This window comes from Nannobrachium achirus, assembly GCF_963921795.1.
Source record: "Nannobrachium achirus genome assembly, chromosome: 12".
Taxonomy (NCBI): Eukaryota; Metazoa; Chordata; class Actinopteri; order Myctophiformes; family Myctophidae; genus Nannobrachium; species Nannobrachium achirus.
The window spans coordinates 24,349,677-24,373,213 of NC_137832.1; the positions used below are offsets into that span (position 1 = coordinate 24,349,677).

At 43.1% G+C, this 23,537-nt stretch overlaps 1 protein-coding gene across 1 annotated transcript; it reads left to right on the forward strand.

Moving 5' to 3' along the window:
- Window positions 1-958: 958 nt before the first annotated feature.
- Window positions 959-23,432, forward strand: snrnp200 (small nuclear ribonucleoprotein 200 (U5)). The gene is made up of 44 exons (XM_080738234.1): window positions 959-1,199; window positions 1,864-2,027; window positions 2,521-2,692; window positions 2,814-3,006; window positions 3,335-3,390; window positions 3,519-3,617; window positions 3,738-3,890; window positions 4,508-4,607; window positions 4,717-4,853; window positions 4,944-5,021; window positions 5,411-5,584; window positions 5,717-5,854; window positions 6,004-6,159; window positions 6,279-6,449; window positions 6,559-6,752; window positions 6,883-7,006; window positions 7,179-7,328; window positions 7,676-7,918; window positions 8,249-8,437; window positions 9,035-9,232; window positions 9,347-9,499; window positions 9,614-9,694; window positions 10,181-10,264; window positions 10,473-10,579; window positions 10,712-10,830; window positions 10,951-11,105; window positions 12,555-12,744; window positions 12,853-13,026; window positions 13,225-13,385; window positions 14,202-14,429; window positions 15,100-15,291; window positions 17,849-18,027; window positions 18,150-18,301; window positions 18,889-18,997; window positions 19,121-19,229; window positions 19,565-19,754; window positions 20,185-20,349; window positions 20,469-20,590; window positions 20,712-20,855; window positions 20,990-21,166; window positions 21,342-21,502; window positions 21,765-21,846; window positions 21,939-22,031; window positions 22,702-23,432. Exons 1-44 carry the CDS (start codon window positions 1,155-1,157, stop codon window positions 22,846-22,848), a joined length of 6,408 nt encoding a protein of 2,135 aa, XP_080594360.1. The 5' UTR covers window positions 959-1,154; the 3' UTR covers window positions 22,849-23,432.
- The last annotated feature ends 105 nt before the right edge of the window (window positions 23,433-23,537 follow it).

Here is a 23,537-nt window from a genome sequence, read left to right on the forward strand (position 1 = left end):
AATATGTAAAATCTAGACGTTACAATATTGCACTTCAATGATAAATATGGGGATAAGTCATTGGTTTCTCAAAGTGGGGTCTGGAGACCCCCAGGGGTCCTTGAGGGGGTTCCAGGGGGTCTCCAGATGGATATACCAAATGGACCCTTATGTGGTTGTAACTCTGAGTGTACAAATGAAACCAACCAAATGGGTCCATTTGGTTCCATTTTTACACTCTCATGCAGAGTTATGGTGGTCTGTGGTCTATACGGGTGTTCTCAGAGTGGGGTCCAGGGACCCTCAGGGTCCTACATATATCTTCATATTGTATACATATTTTCAAAACATCTTGACATTCTTTGAAAATGTTAACACCATGAATCTTGTATGGGAGTCATTGGCACAAAATCTTTTCAGATGAGGGTCAGAGGTCAAATACACATTCATTTAGGGCAGTGGTTCTCAACCTTTTCAGGTCGCGATCCCCAAAATAATCATATTTTAACTGGGGAGTCGGGACCCCCCACCCTGACGAGCACTAAGAGTTGAGGCATTACATTTTGTATAACACGGTTCTATTGTGAAAATAGCAGATCTAGTTGTGAGGCCTTGTGAGGATGTAGATCTGCAATTTTCACAATTTCAGCCTCTAATATTTGACAATTTGACCAATGTTCAATTTGTCATTTTAGAGGTATTAAAAAGTCCTCAAATTCACTTTAGAAATGTGCATCGACCTTCTATAGACTCAAACTTTATGTTGGTTTGTTTACTGTTGAGTGAGAAAAGAATGTTGCACATCAACTAATAATATCGGGACCCCCTGGGTTGAGAAGGTTGAGAACCACAGCATTTAATGAAGCACAGAGGGCGCTAGTACTGGTAATGCCTCTTCTGGTCCCCTCTTTCTTGTTTGTCGTTCAGCTGACCTTTACCAAGGGGAAGCGGAAACGGGGACGGCTTGTTGTGGAAGCGCTGCTCGTGCTGTGATCGTAGCGCCATTCAAACGTATGAGAGACGCATAAATGATCGCAAAACCATATCTTGGAATAAAGTTGAACTAAGTGGGATCAAACCAGCGGGGTTCACGCTCCCCGGGTTTTGGCAGCAGACGCAGAGAGAAGCTGGTTTCAGTCTGCTGTGAGAGAGTGCGCATCTAGAAGTGTTCCACCATGGCGGATGTTACTGCGCGTAGCCTGCAGTATGAGTACAAAGCGGTGAGTACACTTCTCTCTGTCTCAGTCTCTCTCAGATATAGTTTGTGCACTTATGTCTATTGTTGTTGTTATTATTTATTGAGACGATCCGGCCAACGGTCAGAATTACACGGCTAGTAGAATATATAGTATTCTAGGTCACTGTTTCCCAAGCACTGGGTCGGGACCCATTTGTGGTTCGCGGAGACATTTCTATGGGCCACTTGTTTCCTACATTTTGCTTTTAATTATTATTATTTCAAAACACTGCCAAAAAGCATTCCCCAAAAGAGTTCATGAATAGAAAATAAATGTTCTAAGTAATTTCTTTAATAAACAAAATAAAAATCTCAAGACATGTCATAAATTAGAAAACAAATGTTTAATGAAAATAGCAGATCTACAAGCTCACACACTTGTTAGATCTTCTATTTTCACTAGTTTGGGTCCCGGGAAAACGTCTAATTTATCTTTTGGGTCACAGTCTAAAGGGTTTGGGAACCACTCATAAATAATAGTATTCTAGGTATACCTAGCCTAGACGATAAGTGCTTAGTTGTATGCCGAAAAGAACTGATCAACAAGTGTTGTTAGCTCTCTAGATAATAATGTTCATAATAGGCAAGCCACACCCTTGCCAAATGTAGTATGAAGTCATCTTGACTCTGGTTTTATTCTGCTGCAGAACTCTAACTTGGTGTTGCAAGCTGATCGCTCTCTGATCGACCGCACAAGACGAGATGAGCCCACGGGAGAGGTGCTGTCCCTGGTGGGAAAGCTGGAGGGAAGCAAGATGGGAGACAAGGCACAGAGGACCAAACCCCAGATGCTGGAAGAAAGACGTGCAAAGTCAGTTACACACCAACCTCATACCACGTTTTCTCTGTTGTTCAAGCGAGAACATGATTTGTCCGCCTTTCACAAATATTACATAAACAACGTCTAATCGCAATTATTTGACATAATCGCAATTATTTTGACATACCGGTAATCGTCATAATCGTTTAAATGTTGATTAATGTTCATATATTTTCAAATATTTAAAAAAAGTAGTGGAAATGGCAGATCTACAAGCTCACAACATGTCGCGTTGTGAGCTTGTAGATAAAGTATACGTTTAAAGTTGTCAAATATGTCGGTCACTTCTTTGGGTTGTGTTATGTGTCATATCTGCCATATGCAACTTCGGAAGCCTACAAGCCAATCAGAAATGTAATGACAAAAACACAATTGCTAATCGCAATTATTTAATTAATTAATCGTCATGTAAAATGTCATAATCGTGACAGCCCTAAACATGATGCCTAAATGTTTTCCCCCCCATCCTGTTTGATCTACGTAGGAGGCGAAAGAGAGACGAGGACAGGCATGACATCAACAAGATGAAGGGTTTCACCCTCCTTTCTGAAGGCATTGATGAGATGGTGGGCATTGTGTACAAGCCTAAAACCAAAGAAACCAGAGAGACCTATGAAATCTTGCTCAGTTTCATCCAAGCTGCCTTGGGAGATCAGGTCAGAATCGCATGCAAAACACCGTACTCATGCCCTGTACACACCTCAGCATATGAACTGGTATTACTGTCCAACAATTTGCGTTACATTAAAGGTTGCAGATTTTTCCTTATGTTTTTAGCCACGTGATATTCTGTGCGGTGCGGCTGATGAGGTACTGGCAGTGTTGAAGAACGACAAGATGAGGGATAAAGAGAGGCGCCGCGAGGTGGAACAGCTTCTCGGGCCTGCTGATGACACACGCTACCATGTGTTGGTCAATCTGGGCAAGAAGATCTCTGACTATGGGGGTGACAAGGAGCTCCAGAACATGGGTATGTGTCCAGCTTTCGTCATTTAATGCCCTACTTCATCATGAGAATGCCAAGTAACTGTTAATGATAACTGTTATTATGATAAAATATCTGAGCTACAAGCTTGCAAACGCTTAAAAACATTTTCAATTTTTTTTGCTTTAAAATCCTCACGAAGGTACATTTATACAGTCATGATGAGACAGATTATTGTATAATCATCTGCTATTCCTGTGATTTTTTACATTAGAAGAGAGTGTATCTCCATTCCTATATTCCCAGTCTAATAAACGCAGAACAAACATTGCATTTTAATGGTTTACTAATATTTATATATTTTTTTCCACAGATGATAGCATTGATGAAACCTATGGTGTGAATGTGCAATTTGAGTCCGATGAGGAGGTAAGTTGCTTGGTCCAAGAATGTTCTGTGTCAGCCAGGACCTCTGATCGTTTGAAAAGCCTACATACAAGCCAACGCACATGTTGAATAAGTTCAAATGTATTGGCATTTTGCTTTTCCACTTAAAGGAGGGAGACGAGGACCAGTTTGGAGAAGTGCGAGATGAACACTCTGATGAGGAGAGTGAGGGAGAAGAGGCGGATGGCGGCTGCACCCTTACAGCCAACGTAAGTGGCGTATTCACCCATTGCTACACAGAGATGGAATTGCATGTCTAGTGGGTAATCAAGCAAACACATTTTCTTAACCACTTAATGTAAGTGATACATTTTCTGTGTACCCTCTAGCTTGGTGTCACAGGTGATGTTATGAATGCTAAGAAAAAGGATCTACACCCCCGTGACATCGACGCTTTCTGGCTTCAGCGCCAGCTGAGTCGATTTTATGATGATGCTATCGTCTCCCAAAAGAAGGCTGATGAGGTCTTGGATATCCTCAAGGTATTACTATCTTTCTATCTGTTGCTTGTTGCTATGATGAAGATAGGGGTGGGCGACATGGAAAAATACAGTATCACGATACACAACCTTATCACGATTCTTTTTCATGTTGGCCTTTATGGTTATTTTTCAAGTTACTTAACAGTACAACCACCTACAGTACAAGGTAACAAAAACTAAAATAAAAAGGAGTAACAGACCTTTAGACCAGTGGTCCTCAATGTGGGGTCCAGGGACTCTGGGTTCCTTTTGGGAGGTCTAAATGGATCCTTACAAGTATGTAACTCTGACAGTATACAAATGAAACCAAATGGACCCGTAATTCATCTGTATACTGTCAGAGGTAAGGGGAGACCGTGACATTTTAAAGTTTGAGAACTACTGATTTAGACAAAAATGCAGGTTTACATGAATTCTGCAATGAATCTCTGTATTAACAATTAAACAGGATTTTTTACGTTATATATATATACGATATCTCTGAAAAGGCATGTCGTGGAGACTGGATTGTATCGTCTCAACGATATTTATCACCATATCGCCCACCCCTATGATGAACAGATGGACAGCACTTGAGATCTCTGCTGAAATGACCCCTCTGTCTCTACATTTCTCAGACTGCCAGTGACGATAGAGAATGTGAAAACCAGCTGGTGTTATTGCTGGGCTTCAACACCTTTGACTTCATCAAAATCCTCCGCCAGCATCGTCGCATGAGTATGTCCTTTGATTACGTATACAGGCTGTTTTTTATGGGTTGTGGGGTCCTGTATGCCTTTGATATGTATAGTGAATTAAACCTGATATTTCTGTTTCTGCCCTGCAGTCCAGTATTGTACCATGTTGGCCAGCGCTCAGAGTGAGGCAGAGAAGGAACGCATCATCGGAAAGATGGAGTCTGATCAGGAATTGTCTAAGATTCTTTACCAACTGCAGGAGACAGAGAAGGAGGACATTATTCGGGTAAGCCAGCTAATGTGGAGCAAGAAATATTTGATATTCGTGTAAATCAATAGTTTGCTCAGTTGGATGTGTGGTCTTTTTTATCTTCAGGAGGAGAGATCCCGCAGGGAGAGGGTGAGAAAGTCTCGCGTAGACGACATGGAATCAATGGATATTGATCATGGAGAGGTGAATATCAATTTGCACACATTTGCTATAAATTATGGTAATTGAGAGCTTTTTTGTTTTGTTTGTTTCATCAACAAATTTGTACCCGCACACATACTTAGATTTCTAAAATGTGTAAAATATCACAAATCAAGACGTTTGTTTGTCACTACTTATGCAAGTGCCAGGTACAAGTGCGAGAGGTCCGCAAAATACTGTGCATCAACATAACAATGGCGTTAACAGCTAGGGAAAAATAAGGATAATGGTGCCAACATTAACATAATATTAGAGAGAAAATAAAGGGGGTAAATGAAATATGGCATACCCATGTGTACAGACACAACAGAATAATCTATGCATTTTCTGTAAAAAAAATGTCATGATGGTCTTGCTTTCTTGTCCTGTAGTCGGTGGCCCCTCGACAGTTATTGGACCTGGAGGACCTGGCCTTTACCCAGGGAAGCCACTTCATGGCCAACAAAAGGTGTCAGCTGCCAGATGGCTCCTTCCGTAAGCAGCGCAAAGGTTATGAAGAAGTTCACGTTCCTGCCCTCAAACCCAAACCCTTTGGTGATGACGAGGTTTGTATAATGGTGTATACGAGACATAAACGTTCCTAAGGCCTGCTAATGCAGCATTTTACATGTATATAAAGGGCCATGAAATGAGTGCTTGTGTCTAAGTGCATGATCATATTGATATGCTTTTATTAGGTGCTTCTTGCCATTGAGAAGCTCCCCAAGTATGCACAGGCTGGGTTTGAAGGTTTCAAAACCCTGAACCGCATCCAAAGCAAGTTGTTCAAGACCGCCATGGAGACCGATGAGAATCTCCTGGTGTGCGCGCCTACGGTGAGAAAGCTTACTCCCGTAAAAAGAGAATTATTTGTTTTCAGGCAAGAAAATGTGAATCTAACATCATAAATAGTAATATTATAGTACACCCCCTTTACATCGTATTACATTCCCTGACACCTGTGTATTGTATTCCTTGACTGCAGGGAGCGGGTAAGACTAATGTGGCCCTCATGGCCATGCTTAGGGAAATCGGAAAGCACATCAACCTGGATGGAACCATCAACTTGGATGACTTCAAGATCATCTACATTGCACCCATGCGCTCTCTGGTACAGGAGATGGTTGGAAGCTTTAGCAAGGTGAGCCTTGTCCTCTTGGAGTTTTTTTCCCCTGCTTGGCTCATATTCTTATTTAATATACGATTACATTTATGTATCATAAATAATAATCCATGTATGTATTTCCCCCTGATACCCAGCGCTTGGCGAGTTATGGCATCACAGTCTCTGAACTGACAGGAGACCACCAGCTCTGTAAAGAAGAGATCAATGCCACTCAGATTATCGTCTGCACCCCAGAGAAATGGGACATCATCACGCGTAAAGGCGGAGAGCGCACCTATACCCAGCTAGTGCGCCTTATCATCATTGTGAGTGTTGAACACATCTTGCGCAGACTGAGAAGACCGTATTAAAATCCACTTGTCACTATTGTTAAATAAATAAATTAAACTAAACTTAAAACGTGTATATTCCCAGGATGAAATCCACTTGCTCCATGATGACCGTGGGCCCGTCCTGGAGTCCCTGGTGGCGAGGACCATCCGCAACGTAGAGCTGACCCAGGAGGACGTCCGCCTGCTGGGCCTCAGCGCCACACTGCCCAACTACGAGGACGTGGCCACCTGCCTGCGCGTGGACCCCGCCAAGGGCCTGTTCTACTTTGACAACAGGTTAGATCAAATGTGGTTATGGAGTACTTACAGAGCTTACTGAACACATACGTACTTTATAGACACAAGCAGTGTGTGTGTTGCCGAGGTGTAAGCTCAAGTCTAATGCCTGCTTTTTCTTCCCGGGTAGTTTCCGTCCCGTGCCCTTGGAGCAAACCTATGTCGGCATCACGGAGAAGAAGGCCATAAAACGTTTCCAGATCATGAATGAGATCGTCTATGAAAAGATCATGGAGCATGCCGGAAAGAACCAGGTGAGGCCCACCTAACGTATTCACCCTCAAGGTAGCGAACATACCACAGGCTCTTCCTTTGTTACTTTTATCCAAAGGGACTCATGAAAACTGTGCTGAGCTCTGTATTGAGATGCAGCTGTATGTGTCCGAGCAGGGGGACTCATAAAAAACATCTGACTTTCCCCCATAGGTGCTGGTATTCGTCCACTCCAGGAAGGAAACAGGGAAGACGGCCAGAGCTATCAGAGATATGTGTCTGGAGAAAGACACCCTGGGACTTTTCCTCAGAGAGGGCTCTGCGTCCACAGAGGTGTTGAGGACTGAGGCAGAGCAGTGCAAGGTGAGACCCCTCTGACCTGAGATTCCCAGCAAGGCCTTGTGGAAATATTGCCTGCGTTTCTTGGAAAATACTTTAAATTACCCACATTTCAAGGCCTTAAAAGTCTTAAATAATTCAGTTCAGTCTCACAAGTCTTTTACAGAGTTAAAAATCCACCAGGTCACACAGGCTTGTATTTTCTCCCATGTTTAGTTAATTGGTAAAACTGTGTCTTATATTTCTATCTTACAATGTCTTGAATTCTTCTTGCTGTAACATGCATGAAAGTAAAGTAATATAAGAATATTACACCTTAAATGGCGATTCAGGATGTCTGTTCTGATATGTTTCTTTGCTCTTGAATCTAGAATCTCGAACTGAAGGACCTGCTGCCCTATGGCTTTGCGATACATCACGCCGGGATGACCAGAGTGGACCGAACTCTGGTGGAGGATCTCTTTGCTGACCGGCACATCCAGGTGCTGGTGTCCACGGCTACCCTGGCCTGGGGTGTCAACCTGCCAGCACACACTGTCATCATCAAAGGCACCCAGGTGTACAGCCCTGAGAAAGGCAGGTGGACAGAGCTGGGAGCTCTGGATATTCTACAGGTCAGTCTGAGTTAACACTTGCCTACTGTCTTTGTGTCTGCACTTTATCCTCATTTAACCGGTATTTAGACTTATGTAATTTAGAAATATGTAAGGTATGTTGTTATCCTAGTGACCTTCTTCTTAGCACTCTAATCACTTGACCCCACTTAACCCTGTTGTTGAGTGACTACGGATCATTGATACAGTCCAACCTTGTGTTGCTCTAGATTTGAGTGTCTGCTAAATGTCTACATTTTAATGATCTGTATTCCTACTGGATTCTGAAGCTTTCAAAGTAAACTCTAGCTTTTTCCTGCTAAGTTTAGTAAATAAATACATTTATTTCAGATGCTTGGTCGAGCCGGCCGCCCCCAGTACGACACCAAAGGAGAGGGTATCCTGATCACGTCCCACGGAGAGCTGCAGTACTACCTGTCTCTGCTCAACCAGCAGCTGCCCATAGAGAGCCAAATGGTGGCCAAACTGGCCGACATGCTCAACGCCGAGATAGTGCTAGGCAATGTGCAGAATGCAAAGGTGAGTGATGCTCTGTGGTGGACGAAGTATATTCTGTCATTTGTTTTTAATATCAATGCTTTTCTATATTGAAAATTAGAACATGTCCTCCCCAAAATGAAAAAGAAATTCAGACTTAAAAGTATTTGTGAAAATAGTAGATCTAGAAGATCACAAGGCGTCACACTGTGACATTTTGTGAGCTTGTAGATCGACCTATTTGAAATAGGGCTTTGGTGGTTATGTATTTTTTTATGTAAGTTTAGGTCCCAAGAGTCCCTTCCTAAATGTCGAGGAGTCAAAAGTTACAATATTTGTTTTTGTAGTGAAAAGTCATGAGCTTTTTTAAAAGTATATTATCCAGGTAAATATGCTTGGTTACTGTCCACCACTGGTGTTAAGTTGAATTTGCAACCGTTGAATTGAGAATTTAAATTACTGGAGCATCCTGGCTGCTCTGAGAGTTAGTATTGTTGGTCATGTAACTACGACATTCTGAGTACAGTGTCTACCTCAGGAGCTTTGTTGCATGTCGTGACTCCCTTCTGTCCTCTCTTTTCCTCTCTCTTCACTGACCTGTCACAACTCCTAACATATCTTTCTTTCTTTCATTGTCAGGATGCAGTGAACTGGCTTGGCTACACCTACCTATATGTTCGCATGCTCCGCAACCCTACCCTGTACGGGGTCTCTCATGATGACCGCAGCTCAGACCCCTTGCTGGAGAGGCGCAGGATGGACCTGGTGCACACAGCAGCCAACATCCTGGACAAGAACAGCCTCATCAAGTATGACAAGAGGACCGGCAGCTTCCAGGTACTCACGTTTTACAACCGATCACCATTTTAGATTGATTGATTATTTTTCTGTGATTACGGTAGCAATCATTAATTCCTGGATTAATAATAATAACTTTGTCATATATTGAAGGTTACAGACCTGGGTCGCATCGCCAGCCACTTCTACATCACCCACGACTCCATCCAAACCTACAACCAGCTGCTGAAGCCGACACTCAGTGAGATTGAGCTCTTCCGTGTTTTCTCACTGTCCTCCGAGTTTAGGAACATCACTGTTCGAGAGGTATGTCAGACTTCACACCATCAATGTGGGTTTTTGTTTTGGTAGATGGTAAACATGACACAAAACACAGTAGTATAGAATAGTAACTATTATTATTATTGCTGTGTTTTTCAGGAAGAGAAGTTGGAACTTCAAAAGCTGCTGGAAAGGGTTCCTATTCCAGTGAAGGAAAGCATTGAGGAGCCTAGCGCCAAGGTATTGCTTGTAGAGTTCTCAAAGTCTTTCCATACCCGACCCGACGTTTTCGGGCCGGTTAGGGCCTAAAATGTATGCTAACTAGTCTCCGGGTAGGGCCTCGGGCTGGCCCAGTTAGGGCCAGGCGTTAATTTTCAAGCCCGTTGAGAACTAATTGCTTGTGATTGGTAATGTTCTCACTAAGCTTTGCAGGCATAAGAACATGACCAGTTCCCAATTTCAGTAAGGAGAGAAAACTGGTGATAAATAATTGCTCGAGTCACAGCTATGAAAATATTACTGTGGTTTGGCTAGCAGCATTATAATTTGAATTGTTGTGAAATAAGCTATAATGGAGTAAATCTCTGCTCTGATGCTCTTATGATGATAGCTTTGTAAATGTCATTTTTGTCCTTTGCAAGTGTATGTAATACAGCAAGCTTATACTGTCATACAATTTTCAGTAAACTCGTTCAGTACTCAACCTTTCTTATTGTGTTATTGCAGATTAACGTCCTGCTCCAAGCTTACATCTCGCAGCTCAAACTGGAGGGCTTTGCTCTCATGGCTGACATGGTGTACGTTACACAGGTAAGGCTGGACCTGCAGCACCTGTCTGTCTTCACCCTGGCTTTTGCCTTTATTGACAGATTACAGTAGACTGACAGGAAATGGGGAGAGAGAGAAGGGGAGTGAAACACAGGAAAGGTTCGTCGGGATCGGGAGTCGAACCCGCGACACACTGTCACTATTTTTCTGACTGTTGGATGCTAGTAATATTGTATCTTTGTCTTTTCAGAGCGCTGGAAGACTGATGAGGGCCATATTTGAGATTGTGCTGAACAGAGGCTGGGCTCAGCTCACAGATAAGACCATGAATCTCTGCAAGATGATTGACAAGAGAATGTGAGGAACTCTTGTGAATTATGTTTGTTTTTTATTAATTTTATTTTGCAAACAAAATGCTTTTAATTGCCAAAGCTGGTTCCATATGATTTTGTGATTTTTTTTTTTTTTATGTGGTCCTCTTATGCACAGGTGGCAGTCCATGTCCCCTCTGCGTCAGTTCAGGAAGCTGCCTGAGGAGGTAATCAAGAAGATCGAGAAGAAAAACTTCCCCTTTGAGCGGCTGTATGACCTCAACCACAATGAAATTGGTGAGTTTTGCCCTCCTCCCCTTACAAACACTCATGCTTTGCCAGTTCAGTTCTCATTCAACAGTTGACTTCCGTCTTCAAAATGAATAGCTATGATAAGGCTCTTTATTTTGTCTCAAGGTGAGCTGATCCGTATGCCAAAAATGGGGAAGACCATCCACAAATACGTTCACCAATTCCCCAAACTGGACCTGGCTGTTCATCTGCAGCCCATCACCCGCTCCACACTCAAAGTGGAGCTCACCATCACTCCTGACTTCCAGTGGGATGACAAGGTCTGTTACAAACTAGTGATCACACCTAGAGATCGCTCTCCCATAAGCGAATAGCTCTGCTCGTAATATTCAAAGAACAGGAATTACGTTAATTAAATAACATTTCACGTAATTGTTTTATCATGAGGGATTTCAAATTAGTTCAACAGTTTAACTCATTGGTTGTATACAGCCAAGGAAACCGAAGATGTTTCTATGTGTTTCACTGCTGGCTTCTCCTACCTGTTATCGCGGGCGCTAATCCAGTTTCCATCGTGCGCGATCGGACACTGCTATGCATTGTGTGTTCGCGTATTCCATCAGCTTCTCAAATCCGTTGAAATTTTGAAAATTGATCAATCCGTTCTCCATCTGTCAGCCGTGGTGTTTACACAGAAAGCAAACGGGCCGGAATAGAGGACGAACCATCCGCTTCCGGTTTGCGGCCTCAATGTTAATCGGTCCGCTCCATAATTTGTCTGTTTATAAACCGATCCTGGAGCATTAGTTCCGGCCTATTTTAGTTCGGCTTCGATACTTTTCTTTTTTTTTTCTTTTTTAATTAACTCATTCTGTGCCTATCCCGAACATGTTCGGCTTTATTTCAATCCAATACAATTTCTTTTTTATTAATTGACTTACCCTGAGCTGCTTGTAGAGTCGTGGGTGGTCCTGGCTCGTCCTACACTAGCCTGCTAGCCATTTTACATGGTCCGACGATCCATTAAAAATGGTTTAAAATACATTTTTGAGCCCCCCAATGTTCACCAAATGTTCAGCGCCGCTTCCGGAACGACGTCCAGTGTGCCTATCCCGAACATGTTCGGCTTTTTTAATGAAATGAATAAAATGATCCGAGGCCTTCTGAAGCCTGAGCCTAAATTTAAAATCCAGTGTTCCAAATCCGGGGGCCGCCATGCCGGCCGTTAGCTGCGAACGGCGCCGCGAATCGCCGCCGAATCCAATGAAAAACCACATCTTTGGAGGCCCATATCTCTGGATTGTGTATTTAGGGATGTGGCGCGAGGTTTATAAACGGCGAAATCGCCTAAAAATGATCTTTTAAATGACAAAATGCTAATAGCTATTCTGTAGCCATTTTCATCCGGGACCTTTCCATGACGTGCACGAACGTGAGCACACGCGTCACTGCAACGTGAGTCCCCGGATGCTAATGCGCTTGCCTATGGGACAAACCCTGGCATTCTTTGGTGCCCTCTAGGGGCTGGCACTGGAAGCGTTAAAGCTTCGGGTTCCTTGGGCATGGCAGAGAAGCCCTACAAAGGGTTTTCTTTTTTTTGCAACAGTTGTGTTAATAAGCTGTTGCTTCCTAGGTCACCAGCATCTCAAGTAACAAACAGTGAGGGTCAAAACCTCAGATTACCCAACTCTATTGAATGTCCTTGAAGTAAAGCATCTCGTGGATTGTTCCTGAAATGATGAGTTGCTGACACTCTCTTGCCCACTCAGATCCATGGCTCCTCCGAGGCCTTCTGGATCCTGGTTGAGGATGTGGACAGTGAGGTCATCCTCCACCACGAGTACTTCCTGCTCAAAGCCAAGTACGCCCAGGACGAACATCTGGTCACGTTTTTCGTCCCGGTGTTCGAGCCTCTGCCGCCGCAGTACTTCATCCGTGTGGCTTCAGACCGCTGGCTTTGTGAGTGTTGACTTGATTTGGACTGATTTGAAGAGAATTAGTCATACCCTGCCTTTGGTAATAATGTATATCAGTCATTGTAATCTGCTAACCTCTTTTTGTTCACAGCCTGTGAGACTCAGCTTCCAGTGTCTTTCCGTCACCTGATCCTACCAGAGAAGTACCCACCCCCCACTGAGCTGCTGGACCTGCAGCCGCTGCCTGTGACTGCTCTCCGGAACTCTGCCTTCGAGACGCTCTACCAGAACAAGTTCCCTTTCTTCAACCCCATCCAGACACAAGGTAAGAGACAAAAACAGACAGTTAGAATATATACGCTTTTAATAACATAATTGTCTTTTATATTATATTGGGGTCTATCATGACACTGATATGCTGTACATAACTGCACCTTCCCCTGAATACATAAACTATACCTTCTCTTGAATTACATTGAAGAGTTGCACTCTTACTTCCGTGCAATATGGTCTTTTCCTCCAGTGTTCAACGCAGTGTACAACAGTGACGACAATGTGTTTGTGGGAGCTCCTACCGGCAGTGGGAAGACCATCTGTGCCGAGTTTGCCATTCTGAGAATGCTGCTGCACAACGCAGAGGGACGCTGTGTCTACATCACACCCATGGAGGCTCTGGCTGAACAGGTATTGAAACAACAACGATGAGAAGGAAGGACGTGCTGTTATCAAAACCAACTTGGTCACAGGCCTTATTTTAACTCCAGTTATGCAACTGTTTTAAACTGTAAAAAAAAGGACGGTCATTGCAACCCCGTGAAGAGGACGCCTTGACTCCTCTCTCTCTCTCACACACACACACACACACACACACACACACACACACACACACACACACACACACACACACACACACACACACAGAGTCCGCCTCCACTGACCGAGTGTTGTTGCATGCACAAGACACACAAGCAGCTAAATGCTTGGATCCCGAGGCTAACAAGCAGCTAAATAATTTCCCTCCCCTCCCTATGAGGTTGTGGTATAAAAGAGTTTGAGAACGCCTGGTCTGGAGCAACGTAAGTCTGATCATGAGTAGGATGTGATGCACCCACTCCCTTGGTGCAGTAGTGGTAACAAGTCCTACTGGAAGCGTTATGTCTTCTTTCAATATTTTTTGGGGCGTTATTCCGTCTTTCTCTGGTGTTGGTATTACTTCCATGATGTTTTCAAATGTTTTCTTAAACTATACACGCATAACAAGAATATGCCGCTCGAATGACTGTCTGTGCTAGTGTGCTTCTGTTATGTAATGTTTCCAATGGGACTACAATTCGTGCAGCAGTGACTACTTCCGTTACTCGCCTCTCGGGAGGTATAGTTCCAGACTATATAGCATTCGGAGATTGTGGAATAGTTGTCTGGCTACGCGAGACTAATACAGTTTCTCTTTCTAACACATCATTTCTTTCCTTCCTTCATTTTATTTTTTTTATCCTGCAGGTGTTTGTTGACTGGCATCAGAAGTTTCAGGACAACCTGAATAAGAAGGTGGTGCTGCTCACTGGAGAGACCAGCACCGACCTGAAGCTCCTGGGGAAAGGTGACATCATCGTCAGCACGCCCGACAAGTGGGACATCCTGTCTCGCCGCTGGAAGCAGAGGAAGAACGTGCAGAATGTCAGCCTGTTCGTTGTGGACGAGACACACCTCATTGGTGGAGAGAACGGGGTAAGATTGTGATCACTGTTCTCTGGGCTCATTAACTGATATGCACATCGTCGCTGTTGAGTGTAAATAGGGCTGTCACAATTATTACATAATCGTCTATTCGCAATTATTTGACATAATCGCAATTATTTTGTCATAATCGTCATAATCGTGAATGTTGAAAAATGTTCCTACATTTTCAAACATTTTCAGAAATAGTGGAAATAGCAGATCTACAAGCACACAACGCGTCGCGATGCGACGCGGTGTGAGCTTGTAGATCGGCTATTTCCACTATCACTGTTATTTTTTAGTAGTAGTAAGTAGTAAGTTGTCAAATCTGTCTGTAATTTCTTTGTATATTTAGGTTATGTGTCATATCTGCCATGTGCAACTTCAAAGCCTAAAAGCCAAACAGAAATGTAATTGTCAATGACAAAAAAACAATTAAATCGTTAATCGCAATTATTTGAGTGACAATTAACCGTCATGTAAAATATCATATCGTGACAGCCCTAAGTGTAAACCTTGTAAACCAAGCTCTTGTTAATTCTCAATTGGTTAAATATTCATAAAACCCACAGACAGACTTAACCACTTTAACTTTCAAAATGTACATTTATTTTTTACCCTTTACCCTTCTGTAAATTGAGTTATTCTAAGAAGATCTGTGCCGTTTTCTGTCCCTTAGCCCGTGTTGGAGGTAATCTGCTCCAGGATGAGGTACATCTCCTCCCAGATCGAGCGTCCGATCCGCATCGTGGCCCTCAGCTCATCTCTGTCCAACGCCAAAGACGTGGCCCACTGGCTGGGCTGCAGCACCACGGCCACCTTCAACTTCCACCCCAACGTCAGGCCTGTTCCTCTGGAGCTCCACATCCAGGTGTGGCTAAAGCCCCGTTTATGATTTGTTTGTTCTATGGCGGCGTGGCCGATCTACAAGACCACAATGCGGCTTGTGGATCGGCTATGGTTGGTGGCGCGCAACGTGATTAATTCCGGCATAACATTTAAAAGTCACTAAATGGTTTCATCATGTTTAGGCCTAACAAAAAAATATGTTGGTTTCCGGTTGGCGACCGACCCTATTAAATACGTGCGACCCAGATGATTTTATTGGCATTTGGAGTGAAAATAAAAAAATAAATAAAATTAAGTCAAAATCCGACCGAGTCGATCAAAAACGTCTTACAAAAAATATATTTGGTGCGACCACATTCGCGAAGTTTAATCAAAGTTTTCTTTCATCTAAAATATCATGTGCGCAAATGTTTTGTTTTACTATTCATGCGTCATTGCACTAGAGTGCTGCTCCGTCTCTCTCTATCTCTCCCCTCAGTCCATCCCTCCTCCCCAGTCCCTACACACACACACACACGCAAACACGTGCGTGCTCCGTGCCTCCGTCGAAAACAGCTAATCTACAAGATCACATTATGATGAAGACATGACGCGCACACAGCTGCAACTTCTGCAACTATGTATAAATCAGTGGGTTTCATTCGCGCAAAACCTAAATGTGAATACGTTTGCAGGATCAATCCTCTCCAAAGAGTGTCTGTCGCGACGGGGATAGCTTCGCTGTTTCTACATGTCATCTTTTTTACACCCAACTCTAACCTTAACCTCCGTGGGGTGAGTCGGTAAAACCCTCCGGACGAAATGATAGTCTTTCGAAAGAGCAAGATTTTACCATCGCGACGTGCCGTGGCCGCCTTTCTTTTCAGCGAACCACGCAGAAAAGCTTGCCGCGAACCGCACACGGTAGTCGGCATCGGAGCGAGCCAAGAGCCGCTCTGATGCACAACGTTGTTTTCAGATCATTCACGTTGCGACCATAGACTGGGTTGCGACACAAGCATAAAGCATTCGAAGAGAATCACAGTGTGTAAAAAGAAAACACCAGAGCAATAAACACTTTCTAACTGTCTTGAAACAAATATCTTTGCTCCACTTTCATTCATCCACTAAAACGACATTCTCCCTTCCACTTCAGTCAAGTGAGTCAACCTGTGGGTCGAGACCCCCCAGAGGTCCCCAAATGATTTTGGGGGGGTCCCTAGATGACAACGAAGTAATAAATTAAGGACTTTTTAAATAAATTTAAAGACAAGAAAAAAAGACCATTGCTGCATCAAAAGTAATCAAACTATACTATAAAAACAAATACTAGCCAAATTGTAAAATAATACAAGAAAGATGCAAATGTTGGAAAATAGCTGATCTACAAGCTCACAACTCTCAAAAACATTTAATTGGGGACCCATCATTTTTTTCTGGGACCTATTTGAATGACCACCTGTGGGTCCCCCATTATATTGAAAACCTAGCAACATGACTGCAAGTAGAAGGTAACAAATACGTTAAAATGAACGTTAATTCAAATGTTACGATTTTGCGATTATGAGGGCAAGTGGCCATGACCTTAGGGCAAGTAGAACATGACCTGTACTTGCCCGACGGGCAAGTGCCTCTGAGACCTTAGTGTCAACCCCTGCATGGACCCACATCTCAGTCGACATACTCTCTACGCCCACCGAGCCTCTAGCCTCTCAGGCTGGGTCTGTTTTGGCAATGTTCGACTTTAAATATTTAGCCCTGAGATGCGAGGAGGAAGCCTCGGAATCGGATTGTTTGCAGCCCAACGTAACGTGCACTTGCCCACTGCCAAACAAGCTCAGAACAAAAAGGAGGAGTTGTTTAACGACGTACTAAACTTACTACGAGAGAGACAAGTCGGCTTCTCAATTGTTTATTGTTTGTTGTTTTCAGACACTGTTTTGTAAGTGCAGTGTAAATGAACCATTTAATGATTTAGAAATTGGTAACTCAGGAAAACAGAATATATTAAAAAAGAAGCATATCGATCATTGCCATAGGAAAAAAAAAAAAAAACTACCTACCCATCCTTCCCATGAGGAAATAAAATAAAATTCCTTGCTACCCATCATGCCCACAAAAAAATAAAAATAAAAAATAAAATAAAATAAATTCCCTACCTACTCAGCCCTAAAATGACAGCCAGCCGGAAACCAAAGTTGTTTTTTTTAGGCCTTAGTGCCTTTTTAAGTATGTACTGTATTAAGTATCTGCTAACCTCATACTTGGAAGAGTTATAAATGCTTTGAAAACTTCCAGCACATGTACGAGTACATGAGTCACGCCCAGTACCTTACTTGACCACCTGAGGGCAGCAACACAACATCAACATGACTTGTGTCCTACATGTACCAATGCCTGTTCTTTGTTTTGTCTGGGCCACCTGACCATCGCTTCTCGCCCTTACAGCGTGTTACTTGTAAATGCTTGATTGGGTTGCACTGTGCAATTATTGTTGTGGTCAAAAGCCCTGCAAAGACCTATCAAATTGCCTTTTAAGCAACACACTAAACCTGATCAGGCAAATGCTTTCAAATAAACCTGAGCTTTCTACTCCTCAGGGTTTCAATGTGAGCCACACTCAGACTCGCCTGCTATCCATGGCTAAGCCGGTATACCACGCCATCATGAAGCACAGCCCCTCCAAACCAGCCGTGGTGTTTGTCCCGTCCCGCAGACAGACTCGCCTCACCGCTATTGACATCCTCACCTTCTGTGCTGCCGACGTTGTCCCTCAGAGGTTGGTTATAACTGCAATCATGCCTGCATGATAGAAATTAATTTGCTTTAAGACTACATACAGTATGTGGTCAGTTAATACATCTAATGCTGAAATTAAATGTGCTGTTTGTCTTTGTCTAGATTCTTGCATTGCACGGAGAAGGACCTGGCTCCCTTCTTGGAGAAGGTGTCCGATGCAACACTGAAGGAAACGCTGGCCAACGGTGTGGGCTACCTGCACGAGGGCCTGTCCACCACTGAACGCAAAATAGTAGAACAGCTGTTCAACTCAGGTATGACTCAGGTTTTATACACTTACTTAAGCCCCTTTTCCACTACAAGGCGGAACCCGAACTTTACAGAACCTGAAACAATTCTTTGGTTTTGTTTCCATGGCGCACGGCCCGGTTTCAGACAAGGTTCTGGGAACCTTATTTTAGGCCCTGCTCTTTTTTGGGACCTTCCTGGTTAGGTCTGGTTGAAGAACTTGGTCCCGGAACTTCACAGGTTCTTGAAAGTTCTTGGTTCTGGAAGGTTCTGGTTCGGCTATGTAGTGGAAAAGGGGCTTTAGACTTATGTCAAGGACATTTGATATGTATTTAGCCTCGGATTCCCATTTGAATAGATGTTGTGCCAGGGACCCCCTTAAGAGAGAGATGTTTTGAAAATAGTTAATCTACAAGCTCACCATGTTGGTAAATGGTAAATGTTGTCTCCTTGTGCAGATCGGCAATTTTTTTGAATAATAAAAAAATAAAATGGGGCACAAATGTTTAAATTGTTCCTCATTTTGCCGGGGACCCCCTGGAAGACATGGTCCAGAAAGATTTATGATAGTTTCTGACGTCCTTTCTCATCTCTGTTCTCTTCCCTCTGACAGGAGCCGTTCAGGTGGTTGTGGCGTCCCGTTCTCTCTGCTGGGGCACCAACATCGCCGCACACCTCGTGGTTGTCATGGACACGCAGTACTACAACGGCAAAATCCACGCGTAGGTCTTCCCTCAGATTATATAGTCTTTTTTGGGGGGGCTTCATAAAGTGCTCACGTTCTGTAAAATAGCATTCATATTGTGTGTAGCATACGGTGACATTCTCCTCCTTCCTGTGTGCAGATATGTGGACTACCCCATATATGATGTCCTTCAGATGGTGGGCAAAGCCAACAGGCCCATGCTGGATGATGAGGGGCGCTGTGTCATCATGTGTCAGGGCTCCAAAAAGGTAACTTTCTTATTCTTTTTGTCTTAATGATGTTTTATTTTACTAGACATTGTTGGCAAACAGAGATATATAAAATACAAAAATATGTTGTTTGACATTGTCTTGTACCTGCCAAAGATACACATCATTTGTTGTCATACATTTTCATTTGTTTCCTTGTTATTACCATCAAAGAAAGTCTCACAACATTTTGAGATTTGTTTCAAATGTAAAGTGCGCTATGAATACAATTATTATTAATATTACAACATGTCATTGGAGAATAAATTACTGTATTCCAACACCTTTTGAACGACATCAGTCAACAGATCTCTTCTTTTCTTCCTTCCTGACAGGATTTCTTCAAGAAGTTCCTGTATGAGCCGCTGCCAGTTGAGTCTCACCTTGACCACTGTCTCCATGACCACTTCAATGCTGAGATCGTCACCAAGACCGTGGAGAACAAGCAGGATGCTGTGGACTACCTGACCTGGACATTCCTCTACCGCCGCATGACCCAGAACCCCAACTACTACAACCTGCAGGGTGAGACGCTTGCACATCCAAACATATAAAGGCTTAATAAGGAGGAGACGTTATTTAGTCTGAGCCTGGGGTGCACCAGTAGCTGACTGAGTATTGTGTCCACCACATGAAAGTGTTGATATAAAGTTGTGAAAAGATGATATTGCCGCACTCAAATCTGTACAGACGAGTCTTGCTATGGTGAATATTGAATGACGCACAAGAGCGCATTAGCTGCTGCAGTTCTGACTTGTATTTGGGTACAATCTACTGGATGCCTTTTGTAAATATCACAATGTTCAAACAAGTACAAGATAAAGTTTTTGTTTTGTTCTTTATACTTTTTGATGTGACAAATTTGGTGATAAAACTGACGATCCCAATGTTGAAATGGCCAATATGGCCAATATTGATTGGGCTTTCCTTTTTTCTCTCTGTCTGTGCTCTTCAGGCATGTCTCATCGTCACCTGTCAGACCATCTGTCTGAGCTGGTGGAGAACACCCTACATGATTTGGAGCAGTCCAAGTGTATTAGCATTGAGGACGAGATGGACGTAGCTCCTCTCAACTTGGGCATGATCGCTGCCTACTACTATATCAACTACACCACCATTGGTTTGTGCCAACAATTAATAACCAACAGAACTCCCTGTCTAACTAATATTAGCTGCCAGGCTAGTGTAACATTGCACATTTCTGTTGAAACTTATGTTATTTCTCGATGTGCATTGCAGAGCTGTTCAGCATGTCCCTGAATGCCAAAACAAAGATCCGTGGGTTGATTGAGATCATCTCCAATGCCGCCGAGTACAACAACATCCCCATCAGACACCACGAGGACGCACTTCTCAGACAGGTGAACACGCTACGTTGACTAAATTTCAGACGTCCCACAATGCCAGTCACATGAATTAAACACAGCTACCAATTTTTAAGTGAACGCTAACTTTGTGGTTTGGACATTCGTTACATTTCAGCTGGCCCAGAAGGTGCCCCACAAACTGAACAATGCCAAGTTCAACGACCCCCACGTGAAGACAAACCTGCTGCTGCAGGCCCATCTGTCCAGGATGCAGCTGAGTGCAGAGCTCCAGTCAGACACCGAAGAGATCCTGAGCAAGGTGAATGATGATGCCACTGCCTCCTGAGCAGTACAAGTACATTCTGACATAAAACCATACGGCTGTTCTTTTTGCTGAAAATCTGCATATACTGGAGCATTAACACAAACATATTTGATCTGTGCTGTTTGTAGGCGGTGCGTCTGATCCAAGCCTGTGTAGATGTACTGTCCAGTAACGGCTGGCTGAGTCCTGCACTGGCTGCCATGGAGTTGGCACAGATGGTGACCCAAGCCATGTGGTCTAAGGACTCCTACCTCAAACAACTGCCATTCTTCACATCTGAGCACATCAAGCGTTGCACAGACAAGGTATTGTATTTGTTCCATCTTAATTTTAAGTAGAAGAAATGTGGGGACTTGATACTTGATTTGGCTATATTAAACAAATACAAATGTTTAGCTACTTCTACTGATCTTCAAAATTGTGGATGAGAACCTTAATTGCATGAAAGCTGACCTCTAAACCCTCTTGTCTCTTCTTTAGGGTGTGGAGAGCATCTTTGACATCATGGAAATGGAGGATGAAGAGCGCACTGCCCTGCTTCAGCTCTCCGATGCCCAGATGGCTGATGTGGCTCGCTTCTCTAACCGCTACCCCAACATTGAACTGTCATATGAAGTGGTAGAGAAAGACAACATCAAGAGGTACTTTAGCTACTTAACCACAGACACATTCTACATTATTAGGATCTGATAACACACAGTGATGTGGGGATAATCATTGAGTTGGGAAGAGTTTTATCATCAAGGGTCTCTGTTTTGTTTTTGTCATTACCATGTATACGTGATAATCTTTTAAGAGGGCAGTTTCAATGACAGGTGTAAAATTAAATGCAAAGGAGTCTGTATGCCGACAGTTTATGTAATACAGTTGATAAAGCGTCAATTCTTTCATCTCTATTTGCAGTGGCAGTCCAGTTCTGGTGCTGGTTCAACTGGAAAGAGAGGAGGAGGTTACTGGACCTGTTATTGCGCCTCTCTTCCCCCAGGTACGTTATCGTTGAATTGGATGTGATTTTGAACCAAAGACTTTTCTCTAATTTGAACATTTGATTGATGACACTTGTTTGTGTGCTTTCAGAAACGTGAGGAGGGCTGGTGGGTGGTGATTGGAGACCCCAAGTCCAATAGCCTCATCTCTATCAAGAGGCTAACGCTTCAGCAGAAAGCAAAGGTTAGTCAATCAATTGCACACTTGAGGTTGTACACATTTTTGCAAAGGGATATTGTGTATTACGAGTTTGCGACTATGTCCTAGACTTGGTTACATTTGTTAATTGAACTTTATTTCAATCTGCCCATTGGAAACCGTGGCCAGGTCATAAATGGTAAATGGTGCATTTATATAGCGCTTTTATCCGAGGCGCTTTACATAGATTGTGCATTACATTCACCCATTCACACACACATTCATACACCGGTGGCGGAGGAAACCATGCAAGGCACCAACCTGCTCACCGGGAGCAATTAGGGGTTCAGAGTCTTGCTCAAGGACTCTTCGACATTAACTCGGGAGCCTGGATTCGAACTGGGAACCCTTCGGGAACCCTTCGTGCTCTAATAACGGTTTCTCTACCCCTGAGCTATGCCGCCAATAACAAAGCAATTCTTTTTAGAATTCTGCACCCAGCATCAGTCATAACATAATGGGTGTACCCCCTACTGTTTGAAAGTGGTATTGTAATATTGGTATTGATATTGGTCAATATGACGGACATTTATCGGACAAGATGTCAATATTGTGCATCCCTAATTAATGCCAATAATGACGATGGTATACTCTATATTTTGTATAGTTGAGGATATCCAGAAGTCTAATCTTATCATTTCTTGATGTCCTGTAGGTCAAGCTCGACTTTGTAGCACCAGTGATGGGCGTTCACAACTACACGCTGTACTTCATGAGTGACGCCTACATGGGTTGTGACCAGGAGTACAAATTCAGTGCGGATGTGAAGGAGGCTGAGAGCGGAGACAGCGACTCCGATTAGCCTGTAACCTGACGATGACCCTCCTGTCAGTCAAGTGGGATCAGTAGCTGTTCTTACTGTAGATATTAAACCTGTTTCCCCAACAGTATCGTTGTCTCCATGTTTGCCATTACCTTCTTAGGCTCGTGGTTATATCATTGTTTTCTATGAGTGTTTTGCTTTTAGATCATGCTTTTGTTGTACACCAGTCCAGAAATAACATACAAGATCAATTCTTGTAAACATGTATAAAGCGTACATAGAAATGTACCATTCGCAATGTTGTGAGCAGCTGTCCTTAAAGGCCCAATCAGATTTTTTCAATGTTTATTGGGTATATAATGCACATTGATTCTTGAGTCAGCTGAATATTTAGCATTTGCAGGTTTAGTTCAACTCAAGTGTTGATGGAAAACCTTTTAAATTGAACATAATCCATGTTTAGTGGTCAGTTATTGTATAAAGCCCCTTTCTTAGTATGACTGCGTGGAAAAGTCCAATAAAATGCATTGAACTATATTTGGATTCTGGATGGGCCTTAAGATTTCAAGTAAATTTGTAGACTTGTAATTTCATTTCTTTTTGCAATAAAGATGATCCAATAATTGTCTTGTTATGCCAATTAATTCCTCCCCACACTATCACTGCTGTTGTATCCTACCGACTTAACTGCCGGGGGCTAAGACTCCCTGCCCAAAACTGACAAGTGC

Excerpts from the sequence above, each read along its gene's own strand:
- snrnp200 (XM_080738234.1), top strand. The coding sequence starts at position 1,155 with ATGGCGGATGTTACTGCGCGTAGCCTGCAGTATGAGTACAAAGCG. Across the intron at positions 9,500-9,613 it reads GGAACATCACTGTTCGAGAG|GAAGAGAAGTTGGAACTTCA; the intron begins GTATGTCAGACT and ends TGTGTTTTTCAG. Across the intron at positions 11,106-12,554 it reads ACTTCCAGTGGGATGACAAG|ATCCATGGCTCCTCCGAGGC; the intron begins GTCTGTTACAAA and ends TTGCCCACTCAG.